This window comes from Halichoerus grypus, chromosome 11 (assembly GCF_964656455.1).
Source record: "Halichoerus grypus chromosome 11, mHalGry1.hap1.1, whole genome shotgun sequence".
In the NCBI taxonomy this organism is placed as follows: domain Eukaryota; kingdom Metazoa; phylum Chordata; class Mammalia; order Carnivora; family Phocidae; genus Halichoerus; species Halichoerus grypus.
Window position 1 is genome coordinate 97,715,210 of NC_135722.1, and position 21,725 is coordinate 97,736,934.

The window sequence follows — 21,725 nt, forward strand, 5'->3', positions numbered from 1 at the left end:
CCCCCAAAGGCGGGGAAGGCTTATAGTGTGAGCAGAGCAGGGAGGGAAGGCGGGCAGGCCAGCTGAGGTGCCCAGTGCCAGGGTCCCGGGCAGGTGCCAAGCCTTGGGCCACCATTGGTGGGAAGCACAGACTCTACACAGCCTGGGTTTGTCTCTGTCATTGAAGGACCTCAGTCTGGCCCTTGTCCAGCACCCTCTTTTCTCCTTAAGATGAGCTCCCACCACCTTTCAGCCCTTTGGTCATGCCCCACGGCTGTTAAATCTCAGCGAGGTGGGCGCTGTGTGGGCTAATGCAAAGGCGAAGGGAGATGGTCACTTCCTGCCCGGCTGCTATGAGCCAGACACAGGCAAGACATTTCCTATTTTATCTCATTGAATCCTCAGGGTCATTAGTCCCATTCTACAGATTAAGAAAAAGAAAAAGGAAGGTTAAGGGTCTTGCCCGAGGTCGCACTGCTGGGTGTAGGATGGAGACCCAGGTCTGCCTGACTCCAAAGACAAAGCTAGCAGCCGATAGGTGCTATATTTCAACATAGCCTCCCCACCTCTCCTTGCCCCCAGCCCCAGTCCTGTTTCCCTTGAAGTGTCTAGGGGCTCACCTGTCTTCACTTTATGGAAATCTAGTCTCTAGATAATGGGGGTGAGAGGGGGAATCCGAGCTCTGGTCCAGCTGGGTCAGCAGCAGCGGGAGCTGCCCTTCTGGTCCCTAAACACACACAAGTGTGTCCCTGCTCGGCTCGCTGGGGCACCTGGATCCACGTGTATTTACCCACATCCGTTAAGTAACCCAGCAACTCCCTGGGATAATGGCTCCTGGTCCCGCCCGGTGGTAAGCTGAGCGTGGTCAGGCACTCGAGATTCCTCCTTGAATTCATTTTGCAGCTTCCAGAACAATGAGGAAGTGACCAAATCCATTACCTCTGACTCTTAGAAAAGGGAGTTTAAAACAATTACGACAAAACCAAACAAGAAACCCTTGCCTGGTGGGGATGATGGTGTTGACTTGGGCCGATGTTCTAACGAGGAGGACTTTTTCTTAACCGGTTGGCTTACTAATAATGTCCAATGTCAAGCACACTGGCAGGTGAGGGATGGAAACAGGTGCCAGGGGCCAGAGCCTGTCTCCCCTGCACAACCCTGTCAATGGTGCCCCCAGCGCGGGGTCCCCAGCACAGGTGCGACGCCCTCACCATCCCTCCTGAGGGGCCAGTCAGCTCCCAGCAGGAATGATGATGATGGTCAGATGTGGCCCCTGGGCCAGATCCATTCCCAGCTCCCCCTGCGGCCTCTGGGGTTTCTGGAGGGGGCTGAAGAGGTGGGGATGGTATAAGGGGCCAGAGGGAGGTGACAGGGACTGGGGGCCCCACCAGGCTTCCTTTCCGCCCTGACTGCCCTCCGGCTCTCTCTTAGATTTAGAGCACCCCAAAGGCTCACTTTCCAGGAAGGAACAGGACCAGCGCTCACTGACTGCCTAGTAAGACTGGATGCTGCATTATCAACTGCGTCCCTCCTCAGAGAGGCAGCAAAACCTCATGGTTGAGCTGGCCTCCGAGCCCGGCTTTCTGGACTCATGCTCTGGCCCAGCCCCTCTCCAGCTCTGACAGTTTGATCACATTGCTTAGTCTCTCTGCTTCTGTTTCCCCGGTGCAAAATGGGAGCAATTCTGTCCTGAAGATTAAGTGAGTAAATACATATAAAGCTCTTAGAGCACGTGAGGTCCTCTATAACCATCCGTTAGAGTGCTAAATCTGGGCGAGCAAACCACTCCACCTGCAGCTGAGTCGGGTTAAGGATCTTGTCCAAGAGTGGTGGACTCCTACCCCTGCGTATACCTTCTTCTGATGTTGCCACTCCAGTTGCCCTGATGCATGGGTGAGTGAACGCATGTGCGTGCGTGCGTGCGTGCAGGTGCATGGGTGAACGAGACAAGTCTGGTGTTACTGAGAATGGTGGGCTACAAGGCAGGTTAGGGCTTTTCTTAAGGAGTGCTATTCACACTTTTTGATGACAGCTTATAGTAAGAATGGGGTTTTATAAGTCTGATGCCCACAAGAGGAAAGGGCAGGGGTGTGGGGGGTGTAGAAGTGAAGAGGGCGGAAGGAGCAATCACTTTCCTCCCCAGGGACCACATCTCCTTGAGCCACCCTCAGAGGGAGGGTCCCTAGACACATGTAGCCCAAGCAAGGGCCCCCCAAGCCCCAGGCAGATGGCCCACTGCCCTCTGCCCACCTCTGCAGGTCCCTGTGATGGGGAGAGACTATAGGGAGGTGGGGGGTGCAGGCTCTTTGAACTTGTGCTCCATCCCGGGAAACTCTCTTCTCAGATGCTTCTCTGCTAGGAGTGGGGAGGTGGTGATGATGGTGATGGGGGGCAGTGTTTGCTCCCCACCTAGCTACTTGCCCCAGAGCATGGATCTCCTGGCTCAGCAGACCTGATAGCTGGGTGGGTTCTCAGGGGAGCAGCCTGAAGGATGCCCTTCACTCTGCTTCCAGAATGCTTCCCCGGCAAGGACGTCTCCAGCCCAGGTGTCCCCAGCCCGGGCGTCCCCGGCCCGGGCATCCCCTTCCAGGTCATCGTCTGCCCAGTCAGCCTCCATGACATCTTCTCCGACGAGAGTGTACCTTGTTAGAGCAACACCACTGGGGGCCGTGCCCATCCGGGCATCTCCTGCCAGGTCAGCGCCAGCCACCAGGGCCACTGGGGAGAGCCCAGGTAAGGGGGACACTGCAGGGAAGGCAAGAGGAACAGGGAAGGAGGCGATGTGCGGGGACGAAATCTCAGAGTTGGGATTCTCTTCTCTTCCTCTCCTCCTTGGATAGTGATGTGTGAGGAGCAGGGGGAATGGTCAGGGGCGGGCAGTGGGGGGCCTGGGGAGGTGGGGCAGAAAGAATCCATTACGTGCAAGCCCAAGACAGTGGAAAATGGGGGCCTTGGGGGGCGGGGAGAAGAAACCAGGACCAACAAAGCAGCTGTAACTTTGGAGGCTGCGCAGTGCGGGTCGTAGTGCAGATTTCGAGAGCAAGGACTCTGGTTAGAGCCCTTTCCATGGGTCTGCCGGGAGGCGAGGGTTGGCCTTGGAGCAGGGTCCTGACTGTGGGCGCATCTGTGGGCTGAGGAGGAAATGGAGAGATTCCGACCAGGCAGGCACTCTTGACCTCCATCCTTCCAACCCGACTTACCTGGTTCAGTTGCTGGCAGTCAGAGTGAGCAGATGGGCCTTGGGGCTGGCCCTGCCTCTAATGAAACAGTGGGTCTGCCCATCCCAATGTTGCCCTCCTCTCGTGCTGGGCTTCAGACTGTCCCCACCGTCCCATATTTGGGGCCCCTCTCACAGTCTTGCCCTCTCAGGGGCTGGTGGGGCACTCTGGTGTGGCTTTTGGGACAAGACACACTTCATTTGACTCCCTGCTCTGCCGTTCGCTGGCCAAGTAACCTCGAGCAAGTTCTTTCACTTTTGTGAACCTCAGTTTCCCCATCTATCAAATGAGCACGATAGCGTCCAGCTCACACAGTTGCTGTGAGAATTCCACAAGAGAGCACTTGCCAATGTGCCTGGCTGGCCCGGAGGGGATGCTCCGCTAAAGGAAGCTGTGGGTATCAGGTGGGGTGCTGCCGCATTCTGGAGTGGAGAGGTCCCCATGGGGCCCTCCCGGGCCAGACTGTTTCCTTCCCCTCCTCCACTGCACTGGACCCCTCTCCAACAGCCTTACCCTCCCCTGCTGCTGCCCCGCTCCTAGGTATCAGCTTGCCCAAGTTCACCTGGCAGGAGGGCCAGAAGCGGCTGCCGCTCATCGGATGTGTCCTCCTCCTCATCGCCCTCGTGGTGTCGCTCATCATTCTCTGTGAGTTTAACGGAGGGAGCAGGGGCGGGCTCCGGTCATGGCCCATGGCCGGGCGGAATGGGGTCTGCGGACGGGGGCGCGCCGCAGGGAGACGAGAGTGGGGGACACACACTCTTCTGGCTACAGCGCCCCCCACAGACACTCCCGCAGAAGGCCGTGGACCACCGTCCACAGGGGCCTCCAGGCCCCCTCCAGGCCCCTGGGTTAGGAGGACCCGGGCTCACCTCATCCTTGCTACTTCCTGTGCATCTTGCTTGAGAGAGTTGGTTAACCTCTCTGGGCTCCGTTTCTGCATCTTCAGATGGGATTCAGTTCCTTCAGTGCACTTGACTTACCACGTGCCCCGTCAGCACTCATAAAGACTTCACGGGGTTATGAGCCGTAAGTGACATAATGGCACAGTGCCTGGCACAAAATCTATATACGCTAATTATTTAAAAAAAAAACCCACATATAAACACGGATTAGGGAAAGTCTCTTGGGCATTTTTGGACAATGGGATAAAGTGTTCTGGGGTTTGGCATGGGCCCGGCACAGCGGGGAACCTTGGGGGGGCAGAAGGACAACCCTTGCCACCCTGTCCTCGGAAGAGAGTCCAGTCTCCTGAGGGACCTAGATGGCAATAATTAAGGCCAAATGTGACCGTCAGGAAGAGGTGACAGCTGTGTGGGCCGGGCTGGCAGAGAACAGGTCACGAAGGGTCAGGTGACGGCCTGGAGGATGGGACAGCATGTGGACAGGGCATCTGAGTGGGATGAGCAGCTGCAGGAAATGTCGGGGGCAGGGGGGCAGGGTCGGCATGGGGAGAACGAAGGGACCCGCATAGCCAGCGAGGGAAAGAGTACTGGGGGGCCTGGGCTCTCTGTTTGGCTGGGCATGGCTGAGCTACATGGTAGACAGCTTTAAACGCCAGGCCGGGGGGTAAGGGTTCTGTTGAAGAGGTGGCACGGTGTGGGGAGGAGCCGGGTGGGTGACCGTGCGGAAAGCCGGGCTGGCCCGGGTTGCTCCAGGAAGAGGATGGAGCGGGAGGAGGTAGCGTGCTGGTTAAGGGCACGGCCCCCCGTAGCATCCTGGCTCTGCCGCTTGCCAGATGTGTGACCACACAAATTAACTTCCCCAGCCTCGGTGTCCCCACCTGCCTGACAAGGTGGGGGCATCACTGTCACGATGCCTGCCACTTGGTGTCCATGGGGACCTCCAGCCAGGATGCGCTGCCCTGCTTCTCCTGCCCCTCCCGCACAGGGCACTGCTCCGGGGACCCCCTGGCAGTCATAGGAGAGCAGTCGGGAATGACCCATGAAGGGATGAGTTGGCATCCAAGGGTGGCCCCCCGGATAGAGCTAGAGTCACAGTGTGGTTTCACCACATGTCCTGAAGCCTGCTGACCATCAGGGGGGCCCTCCAGCTGTGGCCCCGTGGGCACTGGTGTCTGGGTCTGGAAGGAGCAGGGTGACTGAGCGCGTGGTAGGGCTGGTGGGAGAAGCAGGGGGTCAGGCTGAGGATGAGGGGCAGGGTGAGGAGGTAGAACTCAGGTTTCTTGGGCACCCAAGGGAAGGTGTCTCTGGCAGGAGGGATGGGATCCCTAGTTTGAGAAGAGGTTAGTGTTCCAGACGCAGGGAGTCACGGGGCTGACTTTCCCAGGTGGTTTGTAAAGCTTGGACATTTGGGAATCAGCCACCTAGATTTGCTCTTTGAGAGGAAAGACATCTAAAGGCATGAAGACAAGTAATGGGGCAGGAGCTGAGCAAAGAGGACATCCCTTGTGTAGGGGAGAGGGAGGAGGAGGAAAATCCAGGAGCTTCTGAGACCGAAAGAACAGCCTTTGAGAGGACAGCATGGGCAGTGCTTGAGCGTGTGGATGCTGGAGACAGAAATTTCTCTGCCATGACCCTCAGAGCACAGAGAAGAAGGGAGGCCAGAGGGGCTCCGAGAGAGGGGTCTCTGGGATTCTGGAGGAGGGCTTTCTCTGGTCGCCACTCTGGCCCATGTAGGGCACGGGAGCTCCCAAAGCTGTACCCACCTCCACACCTCCCTCCCTCATTGTCCCTCCCTCTCTTTCTCTCTCTCTGGGTGGCTGCTTGAGTCTGCCTGGTGCTGCCCTGCTTGCAGGAGCTTTCCGGAGCATTCCAGAGCATTCCTGAGCAGCCTTTCTCTCCATACAGATGGGGGAAGAGAGCCCCAGAGTCCAAGAGGGATTGCAGGTCGGTGTCTCAGAACCCCCAGGGCCTCGGGCTGCTCAGTGTCTTGTCTTCCTGGGGTTGGCAGTGACCCAGCTGTCTGCTTTGTTGTTTTCCAGTCTATTTCTGGCGGGGCCACACGGGGATCAAGTACAAGGAGCCGGTGGAGAGCTGCCCCCCCGATGCTGTGCGCTGTGATGGGACCGTGGACTGTAAGCTGAGGAGTGATGAGCTGGGCTGCGGTAAGGATGCTGAGCTGGGCATGGGTGCATGTCTGCCTGAATGTGTGCATGTGTGTGCACGCGTGTGTGCGTGCATGTGCACGCGCGTGTGTGTGTGTGCACGTGTGTGTGGGCATGCACTCTGGTGACTGCAAACTGCATATCAGCTCGAATGGGAGGCAATGCACAGAGAGTCGGAGGACCTGGGTTCTGGTCATAGTAGACCTGGGTCTGAAACCTGGCTTTGAGTGCTGTGTGACTCGGGCAAGTCACTTACCTTCTCTGGGCTTCAGGTTCCTAATTTGTGAAATGAGTGAACTGGACAAGATCAGTGGTTCTCAGAATCTGACCACTCCCGAGTATCAGACAAAATAGAGCTACTCTGGCTGGAGGCAGGTGTGGGGTCCAGAGCCCTGTCCCCATGCCCCATGCTTCTAGGCCCCAGCAGGTGACCTCTGACTTGGCACCCCTACGGCTTCATAAAGGTCAGTTTGTAAAGAGCTAGCCTAGATGAGCACAAAGATCTCTCTGTGCTCTGACCCTCAGGGGTTTCTCGGTGCGTTGCCGATGTATAGCCCTGATGTAGGTGTCTGTGGGAGCATTTCCCCTGTGTGTTTGTGTGTGTCATTGCGCACGACCACATCACTCTCTGACTGCACACGCAGTCAGATCACAGACCTTATTCCCCATGCCACTCTCCTGTTCGGACATGTCGCTGCCCTCTTGGGGTGAAGGCTCCTGGCAGTGCTCCTCCCTTTTCCCAGCAATGGTCCCCCGTGGCATAGGGAGCTCTCTGCCCTGCCCCGGCCCCTGCCTTGGCTCGGCCTTTCCTGAGCATCCTGGGCTTCTGAGCCCTGGCTGGTGATCAGTACCTCCTGGCTGCTCCCAGACATTCCCCAGGCCTCAACGAGGAGCCTCAGGACAGGAGCATCTCAGAGCCTAACTCAGTACATTCCTCAACACCTGGGTGCTGAGAGCCCGCTCTGCCCTTTTCCTGCCTGGCAGTGAGGTTTGACTGGGACAAGTCTCTGCTTAAAGTCTACTCCGGATCCTCCCATCAGTGGCTTCCCATCTGCAGTGACAGCTGGAATGACTCCTACTCAGAGAAGACCTGTCAGCAGCTGGGTTTCCTGAGGTAAACCTCCCCCCATGGGTCCCAGCTTCAGGGACGTCCTGGGCTCTCGGCAAGGGCCCCTCAGGCTCACTGGGGGCAACTCATTAAAAAGACTCTTGAGGACCAGGGCTGAGGGCACTAGCTCGGGACGCTCTTGAGCTATTCAAAGGGACAGTGGCCCTGGGAGCCCAAGTCTGGGGGCAAGTTGTTCCCACGGGGCCAGAGTAGTGATCTGGAGATCTGCAGTAGGAGCATCAAAGTGGCCTTGTGGCCATGGTCACAGTTAACGATCACGGTGGTCCTGTGAAGGGGGTAGGCTTTGAGCAGATCTTATATTCTCCTCCCGGCCGGGAACTAGAGGCTCAGGCTCTGAGCTCCAGCAGCTGTGGCTTGAGCTGGAACTCATCCAAGGGGGAAGGAGATGGGCAGGTGTGGCCAGGTAAAGTCTTAAGAATCTTTGGCTCTAAAGATTTCACACCAAAGCAGATGCTGGGGGGTGGAGCTGGGAGTAGGGTTAGGACAGCCTTCCCGCTTGAAGGAGTCCCCCCTTCTTCCCTTTATCTCCAGGCCACATAGCCAACTCCATCTTCCCTCTTGGTCCGAGTTTTGGGGTTCACCAATGTGTGTGAGGTTGTGGGGAGAAGGGTTTAGGCGGTCACTGTGGACTCTCTGTCGAGGCAGCGCCTTGAAAACCAGGGCTCAGAGGCTAGGACTTAGAACCTGTCCTCTGCCCTCACCCCAGCCTCAGAATTCCAATCTGTAAGAGGGGAGTCGGGGGATCTGGCTGGAAGAAGACAGACGTCTTCAATTGTTGAGTTGTACGACCTTATGCAAATCTGAACTTCCCTTGGGCTTCAGTAGATAGTGTCATTTATTCCAAGCACGTAATTGAGGTTTGATACATGCCGGCGACCATGGGCACCCTGACAAGATCCCCCTGCCCTTCAAGAACCTCCGGTATGGTGTGGGGGAGAGAGGCTTAAACCAACAACCACAGCATAATGCTATGTGTAATGATAAGGACCTGTGCAAAGCACTATGGGTACGCAACAGAGAGGGTGCCTGACTGCACCTGGCGGAGAGCAGGGAACAGAGAAGCCCCCAGGGAGGGGAACAGCATGTGCAAAATGCACACTCTCATGCAAGGGTGCACCATGTTCTAGAAACGCACAGAAGTGCCACGCAGATAGTGGTCCACGGATCAGCCACATCAGAATCCCCTGGGGGTGCTTGTTAAAATGCACCCCCAAATAGGAATCTCTGGATTAGGATTGAAAACCTGCTTAACAAATGCCCCAAGGTGATTCTTATGTACACTGTGGTCTGAGGTCCAGTAAGCGAGTACAAGGTTCTCAGACTTTCATGTGCAAAGCCATAACGTGGGGAATCTTTAAAATGCAGAGTCTGGCTCAGCAGGTTTGGGGGGCTGCTACTGCTGGCCCATGGATCGCAGCTTGGCTGGAAAAGGGCCCGGCTAGTGTTTCCTGAACTTGCTTGTGTATCAGAATCACCCGGAGAGCCTGCTAAAACATCGAACCGGACGGAGTTCCTGATTCAGGAGATCTAGGGTTAAGAGGACCCAAGAATTTGCATTTCTAACAAATCCCCAGGGGGTGCTAATGCTGCTGTGTCCTGGGCCAGTGCACAGGGCTAGTGGGGACAGTGGTGGAATACGCGGGTGGGGGCTGGGGGTACTGGGCCTTAACCGCCTCTGTCCTCTGCCAGCAAGATTCTAATGGCAGCTGGGGCACCGGGAAGGGGGGCAGCCTGTCGCAAGGGGGCTCATCCTTCTTTCCCTCCCTTAGCTCTTACCGGACGACCGAAGTGGCCCGTAGGGATCTTGCCAGCAGCTTCTCAATCTCCAAATACGACTCCACCCTCCAGGAAAGCCTCTACAGGTGTGGTGGTGTGGACCAGGCTGTCTGCCTGCGAGCAGGGAGATGGTGGGGTGCTTTGAGTCAGGGAGTCCCTCTCCTTTGGCCATTTTGGGACCCAGCCTCCAGGAGGAGTCCATTGTGAATGTCCCGAGCATCCCAGAAACAGTCCTCATTTGCCACCCGTCTCCTGACTTGCAAGTTCTTATTGAAGCGTGGTGCAGAGAGAACCTCAAGGTCAGGGGTGGCCCAAGCATTCATCTGGTGGTCAGGGACCATGAATAGACCTTGGGGCCACCCGTCCGCCAGGTGTTTGGACTGGGAGCTGCTGCAGGGAGTGGGTTTGGGGTGGGGAGGGAGAAACATCACTGGGGTCAGTCGGGGGAGGGGAAGCAGCTGCAGGAGGAGGGCCAGGTGCATGTGGTCAGGGATAGGGAGGCCTGGCTGGGAGGCCCTGGGCCACACCATCTGTCATCTCTGCACTGCAGCCTCGCCCTTGTCCCAGTCCCACTCGGGGAGGTTGAGGGGTGCTCCACCAGCTAGCGGTGTTTACCTTGGGGAGGGAAAGGAGAAGCCGGGCTCCCAGAGAAAAAGGGATGGGGAGGGGAGGGAAGAGAAGCGAACGAGCTCTAGCCTGGATGCCTGCTTTGTGCTAGGTGTTGTGCAAGATGCATTGCCCGTGGAGCATTGAGGAACTGGCCCAGGAGGGTCAGGCCACCTGTTCAGCTTTGGAAAGATGCTGGGACAATGAAGTCATGAGTTCAAAGGACATGGATCTACCCAATGTGTGCAATCTACCATAAGAAAACTGGGGCGTGGGGACAAGAGTGGCGATGGTTTGCACTGAGCCATCTCCATTCCTGGAGAAAGCACTAGAAGGGTCTCTCTCTCTGGGAGGGAGATCAGAATCTCTATCATATGCAAAGGAAATGGGACAGGAAGTTGGAATGAGTCAATCATGGAAGGCTTTCTGGAGGAGGTATCTAATGTGCCCTTTCCCATCTTCTGTGTCCCTTCGTGCAGGTCTGAATGCCCTTCCCGGCGGTATATCTCTCTCCAGTGTTCCCGTAAGAAGATGCTCTTCCTCCTGGACTGTGGCCTCTGTGGGGTGGGAGTGAGGAAACAGAGGCGTGGGACCCCTCTGGGGGAGATGGCCAGCCCTGGGGGTCCCACAGGAAGATGGTCTTAACCAGCAGGCCTGCTTCGGGGCTGGGGTCCCTGTAAGGCACGGGGACAGTCTCAGGGTAGCACTTTCCCTTCTCCGGACTCTGCTCAGCCCAGCAACCTTGTTCATATGGCGGAAGCCATTCAAATCTCATGGATTCTGGGTGTGGGGAGGACTGGGAGGGCTAGTCTGGATCAGCGGAAAGCTCCCATACCAACAGATGCGGAACTAGATCCAGGGCCAACATTTACTGAGTACATTTGACTCTTACTGACTCTTGATAAACAATTGCATTTGGTTCTCATGTGGCAGGTGCCTTTACTGTCCACTAACTGATAAGAGACTGAAATGTTTGCCTTGCTTAGGGATAGATTGCTGGTAGGTGAGGAGCTGGTATCTGACCTTGGGTCTGACCCCAAAGCCCAAGCTGTTAACCAGCCTACAAGTGCTGTGTTCTCAGGAATGACCAGGTGGGGGTGCTCCCCTGAGTGGGTGGGCACGGGGCTATGGACAGAGTGCCCACCCCTCAGACCACTGCTGGTTCTTCCCTTTTTCCCCCTTCAAAGACAAAAAGGACACATGTCCAAACAAACTCCAAGGACTGCCCTCCTTGTCCACAATTTTGGGGGGATGACTCCAGACATGCTTGGAAATGTTCCCTTGGGGGTACATACAGGGTCCCCAGTAGCACTAAATGACCCACTGGGGAACCATATGGGCACGGACCCACCTGCACAGCATGGCAGCCCTGGGATTCACCATCATGACCTCGATGCTTGGCACAGTGCCCCCAACTTCAGGCACTTTAGTGAGCATTTGTCAAAGTTCAGGAAAGAATGAATGAGTGGGAGGAAAGAGGAACTTGCCAGGGATGAAACTTCCCACTGGGTGATCCCAGAAATCCAACTCACCACATGGGAGCTCTGCTTGGGCAGGAAACAGCCGGGCCATGTCAGATTAAGTGAGCAAAGCTGTGTCCACGGGTGGGTGGGTGCCCCTAGGACAGGGCTGCCCGAGGCTGCCCCGCTGCGCCCAGGGAGCATGGGAGTGGCTCGGAGGGCAGCCGAGGTCACGGTTCATCTGTCTGCTTGTCCCCAGACTGTGGACTGAGGGCCATGACAGGGCGGATCGTGGGAGGGGCGCTGGCCCCGGAGAGCAAGTGGCCTTGGCAAGTCAGCCTGCACTACGGCACCACTCACATTTGCGGGGGCACGCTGATCGACGCCCAGTGGGTGCTCACCGCCGCCCACTGCTTCTTCGTGTAAGTGCCCGAGGGGCGGGTGACGCCATGCCGCCCAGGCCCCGGGGGAGCACCGGGGAGGGCTGATGGCAGACTGACTTGTCTCTGCGGAGGAGGGCTCTGGTTGTGAGCCCAGGCCCCCAGGGTCAGGGCCATGATCTGCAGTTGCTGTTTGGTCCTGGGACTGTGCACTGGGGCTACTTGTTCTGAGCGCGGCCCAGAATGAGAAAACAACCTGGATGACCCGGGGGGAGAGTGAGGCAGGCAGGAAAAAAAGGGCTTGGGAGCCTGTCCCTGAAGTAGAGGCTTTGGGCTTGTTGCCACTTCCTGAAACACGAACTTCCAGGAGAGGAGCCTGAGGAATCAGGAATGCTGTCCCGGGAATAGGGAATTGAGGGATGGGGATCGCAGGGAGGGCGGTGCCATCAGCCTGTCCCTTTAGCTGGGGGGCAGGAAAGGGCTCTGAGGACAAGGCCTCAGGGGCACTGGCTTCCCCAGGAGTGAGGGAGTCTTTGGCAGATGACTTTGTCCTGTCTACAGCTCCATTTCTGCTGAGGATAATACTTCTGAGCTGTGTCCTGTCCACCCTATAGGAAGCTTGGTGGTGCGCGGAGGAGACAGTGGGGGGTAAATGCTCAGAGATTGTGCCCATCACTCTTCTTTATTGTTGTGAGGGGCTGGGTGGCCAGTTTAGGATGGGCTTTTGGAGAAAAGGGATTGTTTTGGAGCCCTGGGCTAAGAAGGAGGGCTCCCTTCCGAGCTCATTTGGTCCATCCCGTTGCCTGTAAGCTGGTGCTGCGGCTGCCAGGGGGCTCGCCAGATGTGGAGCCGGACCATGCTCCCTTGTGGCTCTTGCAGGACCCGGGAGAAGATTCTGGAGGGCTGGAAGGTCTACGCAGGCACCAGCAACCTGCTCCAGCTGCCTGAGGCAGCCTCCGTCTCCCAGATCATCATCAATGGCAACTACACGGATGAGGAGGACGACTATGACATTGCTCTCATGCGGCTCTCCAAGCCCTTGACCCTGTCTGGTGAGTCACAGCCACGCCGGCTCTTCCAGGTAGCCCTCAGGGCCCAGCCTTGCCGTGTCCATAGACCCCTCTTGGGGTCCCAGAGCCTCAGCATGGTGGAAGCCAAAGGCTCTTGGGGATCATTTAATGGAACTCTTCTACTTTACCATTGGGGAAACTGAGGCCCAGAGGCTGGAAATAAGGTTGTCCCAAATGACACATCTTACACTGCAAGTTGGTGACAGAGATAAGGCTTGGATACTGGTCTTAACCAATATAAATAGATCGAATTGTGTCACTCATATTTATTGAGCACCTAACAGGGGCTGGGCACTGTGGTAGGCATTTTACCACTGCGGTATCATTGACTCATTGACTCTTCCTGACCAATCCTGTAGAGCAGGTACTATTATTAGCTTCATTTTACATTTGAGGAGATGGAGCCTCAGGGAGAGAAAATTACCCAAGGCCACGGAGTACTAAGCGGCAGCTCCAGGATGGGATCCAGGTGGGTCTGCCTCCGGAGCAATGCTGTTCTTGCTGGGCTCTCTGCTGGCAAATCGGGATCACTGCAGTTGGAAACACAAAACGAGCGCACTTTCAGAGTTCAGACAGTGAATTGCCACGAGTTTTGGCCACAGGGCGGAAATGTTAGGGGAGCTGTTCGGAGATCAAAGAGGGTTTCATCCATTAATTCACTCACTCATGTGTGCACTTACCAAATACTGTGTGTCTGCTGCTATGCAGCGCGCTCTGCAGTTGCAGTTGCAAATAGAACAAACTGGGTGACGCGCAGTCAGTAGAGGTCAGTGACTTGAGGGTGGGGACAGCTGGGGGAGCTGAGGTGGCACAAATGGGGCTTCTCTGAAGAAGGATCGCTAAGGTGGACTGGGCTTTCTGGAAGCCTTGGAGGGCTCTCTGGTTAGTCCAGACTTTCTCGTGCTCTGAGCCTGCGAGCTGGTCTTTCCTGGCACATTAATTACAGAGGCGGTGTCGGTCCTGAGTCAGACACTAGGTCGTCATTGTGGGGTGAGGAGGAGGAACCGGCTGCTGAGCTCGGTTGGGCGGGGCTGGCCCAGGGCCACGCCCATCCAGGGCCACGCCCACCCAGGGCCAGCCTCCCCGCTACTCCTCCTCCGCTCTAGCCTACCAGCCTATTTTGAGGAGCCACGGGACTTGCAAGGCGAGGGGCGGTCCTCTGCCCATGCGCTGCCCCTCATGCCCAGCTAAGAGGGGGCAGTCTGCAGGACCAGGATAGGCCTTTCCAACCTTGCCAAACCCAGACTCCATTTGGCTAACCATCCAGATGTCCCGCCACCCCAACCCCACTTAATGTTATTTGGAATTCCCAATCAAATTAAGTAATCTGTAAAACCGAATGAAAGCTATTATAACATTGCATATGCTTTTCAGACTATGGCAGTCCCTCTCCAGACTCTGATAGGCCCCTGGGCAGGACGCACACCTCTAGTCTGAGAATCACAGCTTAAATTTATATAGTCCTATGGTCAGACCATGTGCCCTGATTTTTGGTTTAGAAATCAGGGTAGATTTTCTTAAACTCCTTGGTGGACTGAGCACTTTCAAGTCATAGTACTATCTGAGAAAACTTGTGAAAACTCACTGATAAATTTAATTCCCCCATAAAAATGAGTGGAGGATAGAACCATGTTATATTTTTTTAAGACCCTACCTCTTAAAAATGAGCATATTTTAAGAAATTATGTTTTGCATTTTTTGGTTAATAATTGATACCATTCCTTCATTTCTTTTTTGTTTGTTTACTCTCTAGCAGACAAATGTGTTAGACCCCGATACTTAGAGCCCAATTTATAGGAGAAGAATCTAGCATTCATTCCCTCTCCCATACCCCCTTCCTCTGTGTCGCTCCTTCCTTTCTTCCTTTCTATGTTTGTTGAGCACTTTGTACGTGTCAGGCACTGTTCTAGGTGCAGGAAGCTGCGGTGAGTATAACAAACAATTGAGAACACTGCAAACATTCTATCAGCTGATATTTTCATTTTGCAAAGTGGAGTTTGGTGGTCCCTGCCCTAGTAAAGATCCCAGTCCTCAGAGGGAGCTGTGACATGACGTACAACAGCACCTTCTAAATGTTTCTGAGCATGGGGGCAAGGGAGCAGTGGTTTTGTGGTCCGTGCCTCTAGGGATGTGCTCTTCCCACTTGGGGAGGTTGTCTGACCTGGAGGGAGTCCCTTAGTTCCTGACCCACGTGTGGGTGCTCTCCCCAAACCAGGCTGGACACATCGCTGAGATGCCATGGTGCTAATGCCTGGGACTTAGTCTGCTGTTCCTCCTTCCTCTGATGGACGGGCATGGAGGAGGCTCAGCCGGGAAGGCCGCTCTTAGAAGGGAGAGACTTATGGCCACGTGGGATCGGCGTGGCACAGGGGGTTTCCAAGGCATATGCTTCTGCCCACATAGCACCCACTGAGATCAGGATGCTTGAGGGAACTCCAGCAGCAACCTGAAGGCCAGAGGGTCAAGATAAAGTGACTGAGTTTCTTGCCTGGTCAGTTCAAGGCCCTGGAAGATTCAGAACCACGCTGGGGCAAGGAGGGAGGGTCCTAGGACATGGGCACCCCTGTCCCTCCACAGTACCACCCCAGCTGAGACCTCCAGCCTTGTCCCTGCTCTGATGTCTCGATGTCTTGTTGTAGCTCACATCCACCCTGCCTGCCTCCCTATGCATGGACAGACCTTCAGCCTCAATGAGACCTGCTGGATCACAGGTTTTGGCAAGACCAAGGAGACTGACGGTGAGAGGCGGAGATGCTGGGCTGTGTCTGTGTGTCTGCACAGAGTGTGTGGGGGTGATATGTCAGGGTGTATAGAGGAGGGCCTGTCTAGATGAGGGTTTGGGCATAGAGATTCATGGGCCTGAATGTGGATGTGTGTGTTCACCTCACCCCCACACACAGCAGACCAGTTTATAATACATCTCGGAGCACCTGTTAGAAACGTTTGATCTCCCGAATTCCACCCTTGACCCATTCTCCCCATTTTACAAATGAGGAAACTGAAGACCTTTGGGGCTCTGTCACTTGCCCAGGGTCACCCTGGTAGTTTCTGATAGACAGAACTAAGTCTAGAGTAGTCTAGAATAATCTAGAACCTGCCAGGCCATCCTGCCATGATGCTCTCCGCATCATACTACACCACTTGCTCACAGAGAGCCTCGGTTGTTTCTTAAACTTTGGACTAACTCTTCCATGGAGAAAGTCCCCATTAAATTGAAGTAAAATAAATAAATAAATAAATTGAAGTCATTCTGAATTTTTTTATTTTTTATTTTTTAAAGATTTTATTTATTTATTTGAGAGAGAGAGAATGAGAGACAGAGAGCACGAGAGGGAAGAGGGCAGAGGGAGAAGCAGACCCCCTGCTGAGCAGGGAGCCCGATGTGGGACTCGATCCCAGGACTCCAGGATCATGACCTGAGCCGAAGGCAGTCGCTTAACCAACTGAGCCACCCAGGCGCCCCTGAATTTTTTTAAAAAGTGAAAACAAAATGGAAAAAAAATTTTATTTTTGTTTTTGTTTTCAGTATATGCAGCTTTAGTCAATTAAAAGAAAAAGTCCCAAATGTGCAAGTGAAAAAAATACCACCTGTTCACACAGGCTTAACTAATAATCAGCTACTTTCACATATAGCTGTATAAGTTCAGAAAATCTATCCTGTAAGAATATACAAAATGTGTTTATATGCAGGTCTGTACCTTAGAGCCTGTACGTTTATGTCCTCAGAACCCTTAGGTACCACCTCCTGGTGAAGATACCAACCCTTCATTCACACATCTTTACAAAAAAGAAAGACTATTTGACGACAAATAGACTATTTGACTATTGACAACACTATGCATCCTGTATTCAGACCATGTAGGCTCCACTTAGTTGGTTAAGATCCTTCCATCAATGCAGACCACACCAGGTGCCTGTGTCCCCCTAAATGCAGACCACACCAGGTGCCTGTGTCCCCCTAAATGCAGACCACACCAGGTGCCTGTGTCCCCCTAAATGCAGACCACACCAGGTGCCTGTGTCCCCCTAAATGCAGACCACACCAGGTGCCTGTGTCCCCCTAAATGCAGACCACACCAGGTGCCTGTGTCCCCCAAACAGCTTCGCACAGAGTGCTCCAAAGTAAAATCCTGTAAACCAACCCGAGATGAACGTGCGTATATACACTTGAGTATACGTCAAAGCAGTTGGTCTCCAGCCAAGACCACGCGGAGACCCCCTGTAGCTGAACACGTTGGGCTCATTGCTCACTGCACAGAGGGGAACATATACCATGGAGAACCATGGAAGTCTTAATAACAGAGTGCTAGAAAGGACTTATAGGATCTGGAGAATTTGGGGAGGTGGGGGGTTCAAAGAAGTGGAGCATTTCTTTAGACTGGATGCTTTCAGGAAGCAGGGATAATTCTATGATTGGACATCCTAATAATCTCATCTAGCAGTTAAGATTAAGCTGAGTCTAAAGCTATAATTGGTGAAGAGGCAGTAGCCACTCCTATTGGCTGGGAGAGGGGACGGTTGATATTTTTGTGGTTTGTAACCTACCTTGTTTTCATTTATGCTTAAACAAGATTACGAAGTGGTCTTCTTTTGCGTTGCTTCATCTATAGCTGAGTGGTCTTTGCTGATGTTGGTTCTGTGGGGTGGTTTATGTTTGGCCCCAGAGCACTTGGCTGGCCTCACGGTTAGCCTCTGGCCAGTTACGGGGTTTCGGGGCCTCCTTTCCCTTGCTCAGCGCAATGGATGGTGACTGGCCTGGGAGCAGCCTTGTTCTGGTCTCGACTCCATAACTGACTGGCTGTGTGACTGTGGGCAAGTCACGCCTTTGGCCATAAGTTCCTCCAACTGTAAATGGATTAATTACACCTCGTTAGGACACATAGTTACTGAAAACAAATGAAATGATGTATTTGATGGTGCTCTGAATACAGAAAAGATTGTGCAAGATGAAGGCAGCCCAATAGGCTTGTGAGTTTGTCTGTGTACATGCCTGTCTCTATGTTACGTGTAGGGGGTTGTGTGTGGTGCGAGGGTGTGTGTGCCCCTATGTTCTGGGTGGCCAGCCACGGGAAGGGTACCCTCCACTCCCAGGAAGCTGTGAGTCTGAGTCCTGGGGTGAGCAGCTAGAAGGTTGTGAAGGTATCCGGATCTGGTCTCACTCCTTTCCCATCTTCTCTTTCCTCCACTCGACTTCTCTCAAGAAAAGACATCCCCCTTCCTCCGGGAGGTACAGGTCAACCTCATCGACTTTAAGAAATGCAATGACTTCTTGGTCTACGACAGTTACCTTACCCCAAGGATGATGTGTGCCGGGGACCTTCGGGGAGGCAGAGATTCCTGCCAGGTGAGGCTGCTTCTGGGTGGGGCTCAGGTCCTGGGAGCCAGGGGCTGTGGGGGAAGCCTGGGGTGGTGGGTTTTGAGTGAGAAGCAGGTGCCAGCCATTTCCTGCTCAAGGACCACCTCTCCCACCGTGCTGAGATGTGTGCTCCCCCCACAGGGAGACAGCGGGGGGCCCCTGGTCTGTGAGCAGAACAGCCGCTGGTACCTGGCAGGAGTCACCAGCTGGGGCACGGGCTGTGGCCAGAGAAACAAGCCCGGTGTGTACACCAAAGTGACCGAAGTCCTCCCCTGGATTTATAGCAAGATGGAGGTGAGAGCCCGCACGGGCCACTGCATGGGGCAGACTGGGTACTCCCAAGGTGGGGTGCCTGGTAGAGGTCCCAGACTTTCCCTGGGGTCTTAGCAGAGGTCCCCTCACCCCTCATGTTTGGGGGTGTTCAGAAAGTGCGGAAGACCAGGACAGGACAGGAATCGAATGTTGGGCCAACCCCAGCCTGTGTTTCTCGCCTTCCGTTTCCTTCCTCTGAAGGGTTGGAAAGGGGTGGCCCCAGGCTGGGCCCCAGTAGCATGTCCTCTCCCCAGGGATGGCTAAGGTGTGAGTTCACACAGCCCACTGGAGCGGCGTGGGCAGGAGGCCTCTCTCCTTGGCAGGAAGTTAGTCTCATGGGGATCTGGGGCGCGGGGCTTCACTCCCACCTCTGCCGACCCAGCGCAGCCCTACCTTCCCTGCACCTGCCATCTTAGCTGTAAAGCAGGAACGCTATGCTCCCCTTCCCCCCTCTGCCCGAGCGAGGGCGGAGCAGTGCAGAGAGCTCGGGTGCTTGCTCCAGAAATCCAGCCTAGTGGTCTCTCTGCTTCCTAGGCTCCTCCTTACTGAGCGCCCAGGGACAGCTGGACTGAATTTCAGGCTCTGAACCCCCACCTTTGACATCTGTATTCCTGACCCAGCCTCACCCTGTTCTCCCTGTTCTCGTCCTCAGAGGGAGGTGCGCTTCCGGAAATCCTAAGCAGCTGGCCTGTCCCACCTCACGGCACTGGCCAAAGTGTCCGGGCCATCTGCAGTGTCACCTGGGCTAAAGGCCACCAGTCACCTCCGTTACTCCCACCTCCGCTGTCTGTTGCCTCTGAATGCGCATGCATGTGTGCATGCATGTGTGTGTGTGCGCGCGCGTGCACCCGTGGTATGCACGCGTGTGCACGTGCGTGTGTGTGTGTGTGCACGTGTGCACGCTTGGTATGCACGTGTGTGTGTGTGTGTTGTTGCTGTCCCAAGGTCTTCAGAAACCAGGAGAGTGGTCAGCTCTTCCCAAACCCCAGGCTGGAAAGCACCTGGAGTTAACAGTGTGGGCACTGTGGAGGTCCCTGCAGGGGTGTCCATGACGGATGGAGGAAGTGAAGCCCAAACAGGGCCCAGAGAAGGGCCTGGAAGTTCACATCAGGAATCCTTCCTCCTCTGACTCTGACTCGGAGACTAGCCCAGATTGTGTGGCCACCAGCAGCCCAGGTAACACCCAGGTGGTGGAGGGCCTGGGCTGGCCCTAGCAGGAAGATGCTCCCCTTGGCATTACGAGCATCCTGCCCCTTCTCAGACCTTGGGCTAGTGCCCGGATGTGGAGGGCTGGCTGCACTGCGGCTGTCCAGGTTCACAGCTGTTCTTGTTCGGTCATAGGCAGTTGGGGCAGATTTTTATTTTATTTTTATATTCAAGAAATGGAAGTAGATGCCTTTTTAAAGATTCTCCAAAAATTCCAGGAGCCTGAAGCGCTAGCATCCATCACCCCCAAAACTCCAAGGGACTTATGGGAGTTGTGCCATTCCAGAGTCCTGCTGAATGTTCCTGACCTCAAGGGACCGGATGAAGGAGCCCCTTTAGGGTCCTCAGGGTAGGGAGTCCTCATGCGGGCTGGCGAGCAAATCCATCACAGAGAGCCACAAGTGTTGCTGCATCTGAAGGCCACGACCAGGGCGTGAAGAAATGGCTGTTGTCTTCCGTGGGCCTCGGAGCCTGAGAGAGTCCAGGTGGACAGGCCCCCCTCGTACCCAGCGCTGTCCTGGGCCTTGCAGTTTCCTCTCAGCTTCTCCGCCTTTCAAGTTCTCAGTTGTTTCAGAAACCTGGCACTGACACGAACACTGCCTTGGAGAGAGAGCTGACGCCGTCCCCAGGCCCTCCGAACAGCCATGTTGAAGGATCTGAGTTGCCCTGCTCCTGTGAGCCATCAGTGTGCCTGGCCTCCATGCCAGCTAGAGGCCTGGGCCTTCCGCAGCCTCTCCTCTGGGCCACCTCTTCCTTGCCCAGTCCCATTCCCCTCACTTCCCCTGGGCCTGCCTCATGGTGCTATGGCTCTCAGAGGCAGGGTCCATGCGGGTCAGCCCAGCCCAGCTCAGGCAGACAGCATGGCTGGGCACGATGTGAGGGGGCTGCTTGCATGTTACCAGGGCTGGGGCAGGGGGAGGGCCACGTTCATGTCTACGGCAGCCCCGGCAATGGTCTTCAGCAATAAAAGTTGTGTGACCTGAAAAATTTGTGATTGGATGTTCTACTGATACCCTGCCCACCCAGGTGCCCAGACAGCCTCAGTTTGCGTTCTTAGTTTTGGTTCCTCAGCTGTGGGTTCTGTGTGTTTATTTAGCCAGCCAGCCACCCACCCACCGTATCAGGCCGACTCTGTACCCGGTACTCATGACAGGCCCGGGGGTACAAAGGCTACGACAGTGTTCTCAGGAACTCACGATTGTGACCCAGTGTGATGGAAGCTATGATGAGTATGGACACCATACTTGGAAGCTACCAATCACGCCTGGAGAGGTCAGGGAGGGCTTCACAGAGGAGGTGAGGCTTGAAAGGAGTCTTAAAAAGTAAGTAAACCTTCACCAAAAAAACCCAGATGGGGGTGGGTGAAGGACAATCCAGTGCTTATCCTTTCTCCTTTTCCCTTCTTCCTCTTTCTCTACCTCTGCCTTTGTTGAGCTCAGCAAAAGGCATGGTTATAAGAAAGCCCCAAAGCTTATTCAAATATTTCCAACAGAATTGGAAGGTCCCATTGGCTTCTGAAAGATCTATCCCTTCTTGCTCTGCACTTGCTTTTCTTGCATTGAATATATTGACCTCAGTCATTATGATCCCGTGGATGCATGGCCAGCGCCCCACTGTGCACACTCCTGCCTCTGGTCCCGAACACAGAATTCTCCAGGCCTGCGTCCATGGGCCTGGCCTTCGGACACCTCAGATTTGTTTTCTTTACTCTCTCATGTCAGTGTGAGGGGGAGAAGTCCCTCCTTCAGTTCTTTTCTGGCTCCATCCCAACAAAAAGGTATAGGGGCGGGGCAGGTGCCAGGCTTACCGTACTAGCAAGTAACACAGCGACCTAATAATAGCCCACAGTTTCCTACAACCTCAGCGGCTTCATCCAAAGCTTATTTCTCCTCCATCTAAGCATCCAGTGAGGAGGCTTCCTGCCACATTATTTTTCAGACCCTTCTTCTCTCTCTCTGGCTTCCTAGGGCAGAAGTGACTTGCAGGGGTGCAGGGGTGTGCATGGGAGAGAGAAGATAGAGAAAAAGCAGTATCTCAATAGGAAAAGAAAAACACTTTCCTTAGACACCAGACATTTATAGAGGCCATAAGAATCATGGAACGGGGTGATGGGACTTCCCAAATTGGTCCAGAATTTCCAGAAAGGTGTGCGCGTCTGTACTGGTGGGG

General features: G+C 54.9%; 1 protein-coding gene across 2 annotated transcripts in view; it reads left to right on the forward strand.

Moving 5' to 3' along the window:
• The window catches only part of TMPRSS13 (transmembrane serine protease 13), a 29,196-nt gene extending 8,671 nt beyond the window's left edge, over positions 1–20,525 (forward strand). Inside the window, exons 2-14 of one of the 2 annotated variants that reach the window (XM_078058930.1) lie at positions 2,493–2,712; positions 3,738–3,842; positions 6,005–6,043; positions 6,139–6,261; positions 7,246–7,375; positions 9,160–9,252; positions 10,252–10,295; positions 11,492–11,654; positions 12,492–12,664; positions 15,322–15,420; positions 17,884–18,026; positions 18,180–18,332; positions 19,003–20,525. In XM_078058930.1, coding sequence (XP_077915056.1) covers positions 2,493–2,712; positions 3,738–3,842; positions 6,005–6,043; positions 6,139–6,261; positions 7,246–7,375; positions 9,160–9,252; positions 10,252–10,295; positions 11,492–11,654; positions 12,492–12,664; positions 15,322–15,420; positions 17,884–18,026; positions 18,180–18,332; positions 19,003–19,029 — 1,512 coding nt within the window. In that variant the 3' untranslated portion in view covers positions 19,030–20,525. The remainder of the gene's footprint in view (positions 1–2,492; positions 2,713–3,737; positions 3,843–6,004; positions 6,044–6,138; positions 6,262–7,245; positions 7,376–9,159; positions 9,253–10,251; positions 10,296–11,491; positions 11,655–12,491; positions 12,665–15,321; positions 15,421–17,883; positions 18,027–18,179; positions 18,333–19,002) is intronic. The other variant, XM_078058931.1, reaches the window with a different exon arrangement.
• Positions 20,526–21,725: the final 1,200 nt, after the last annotated feature.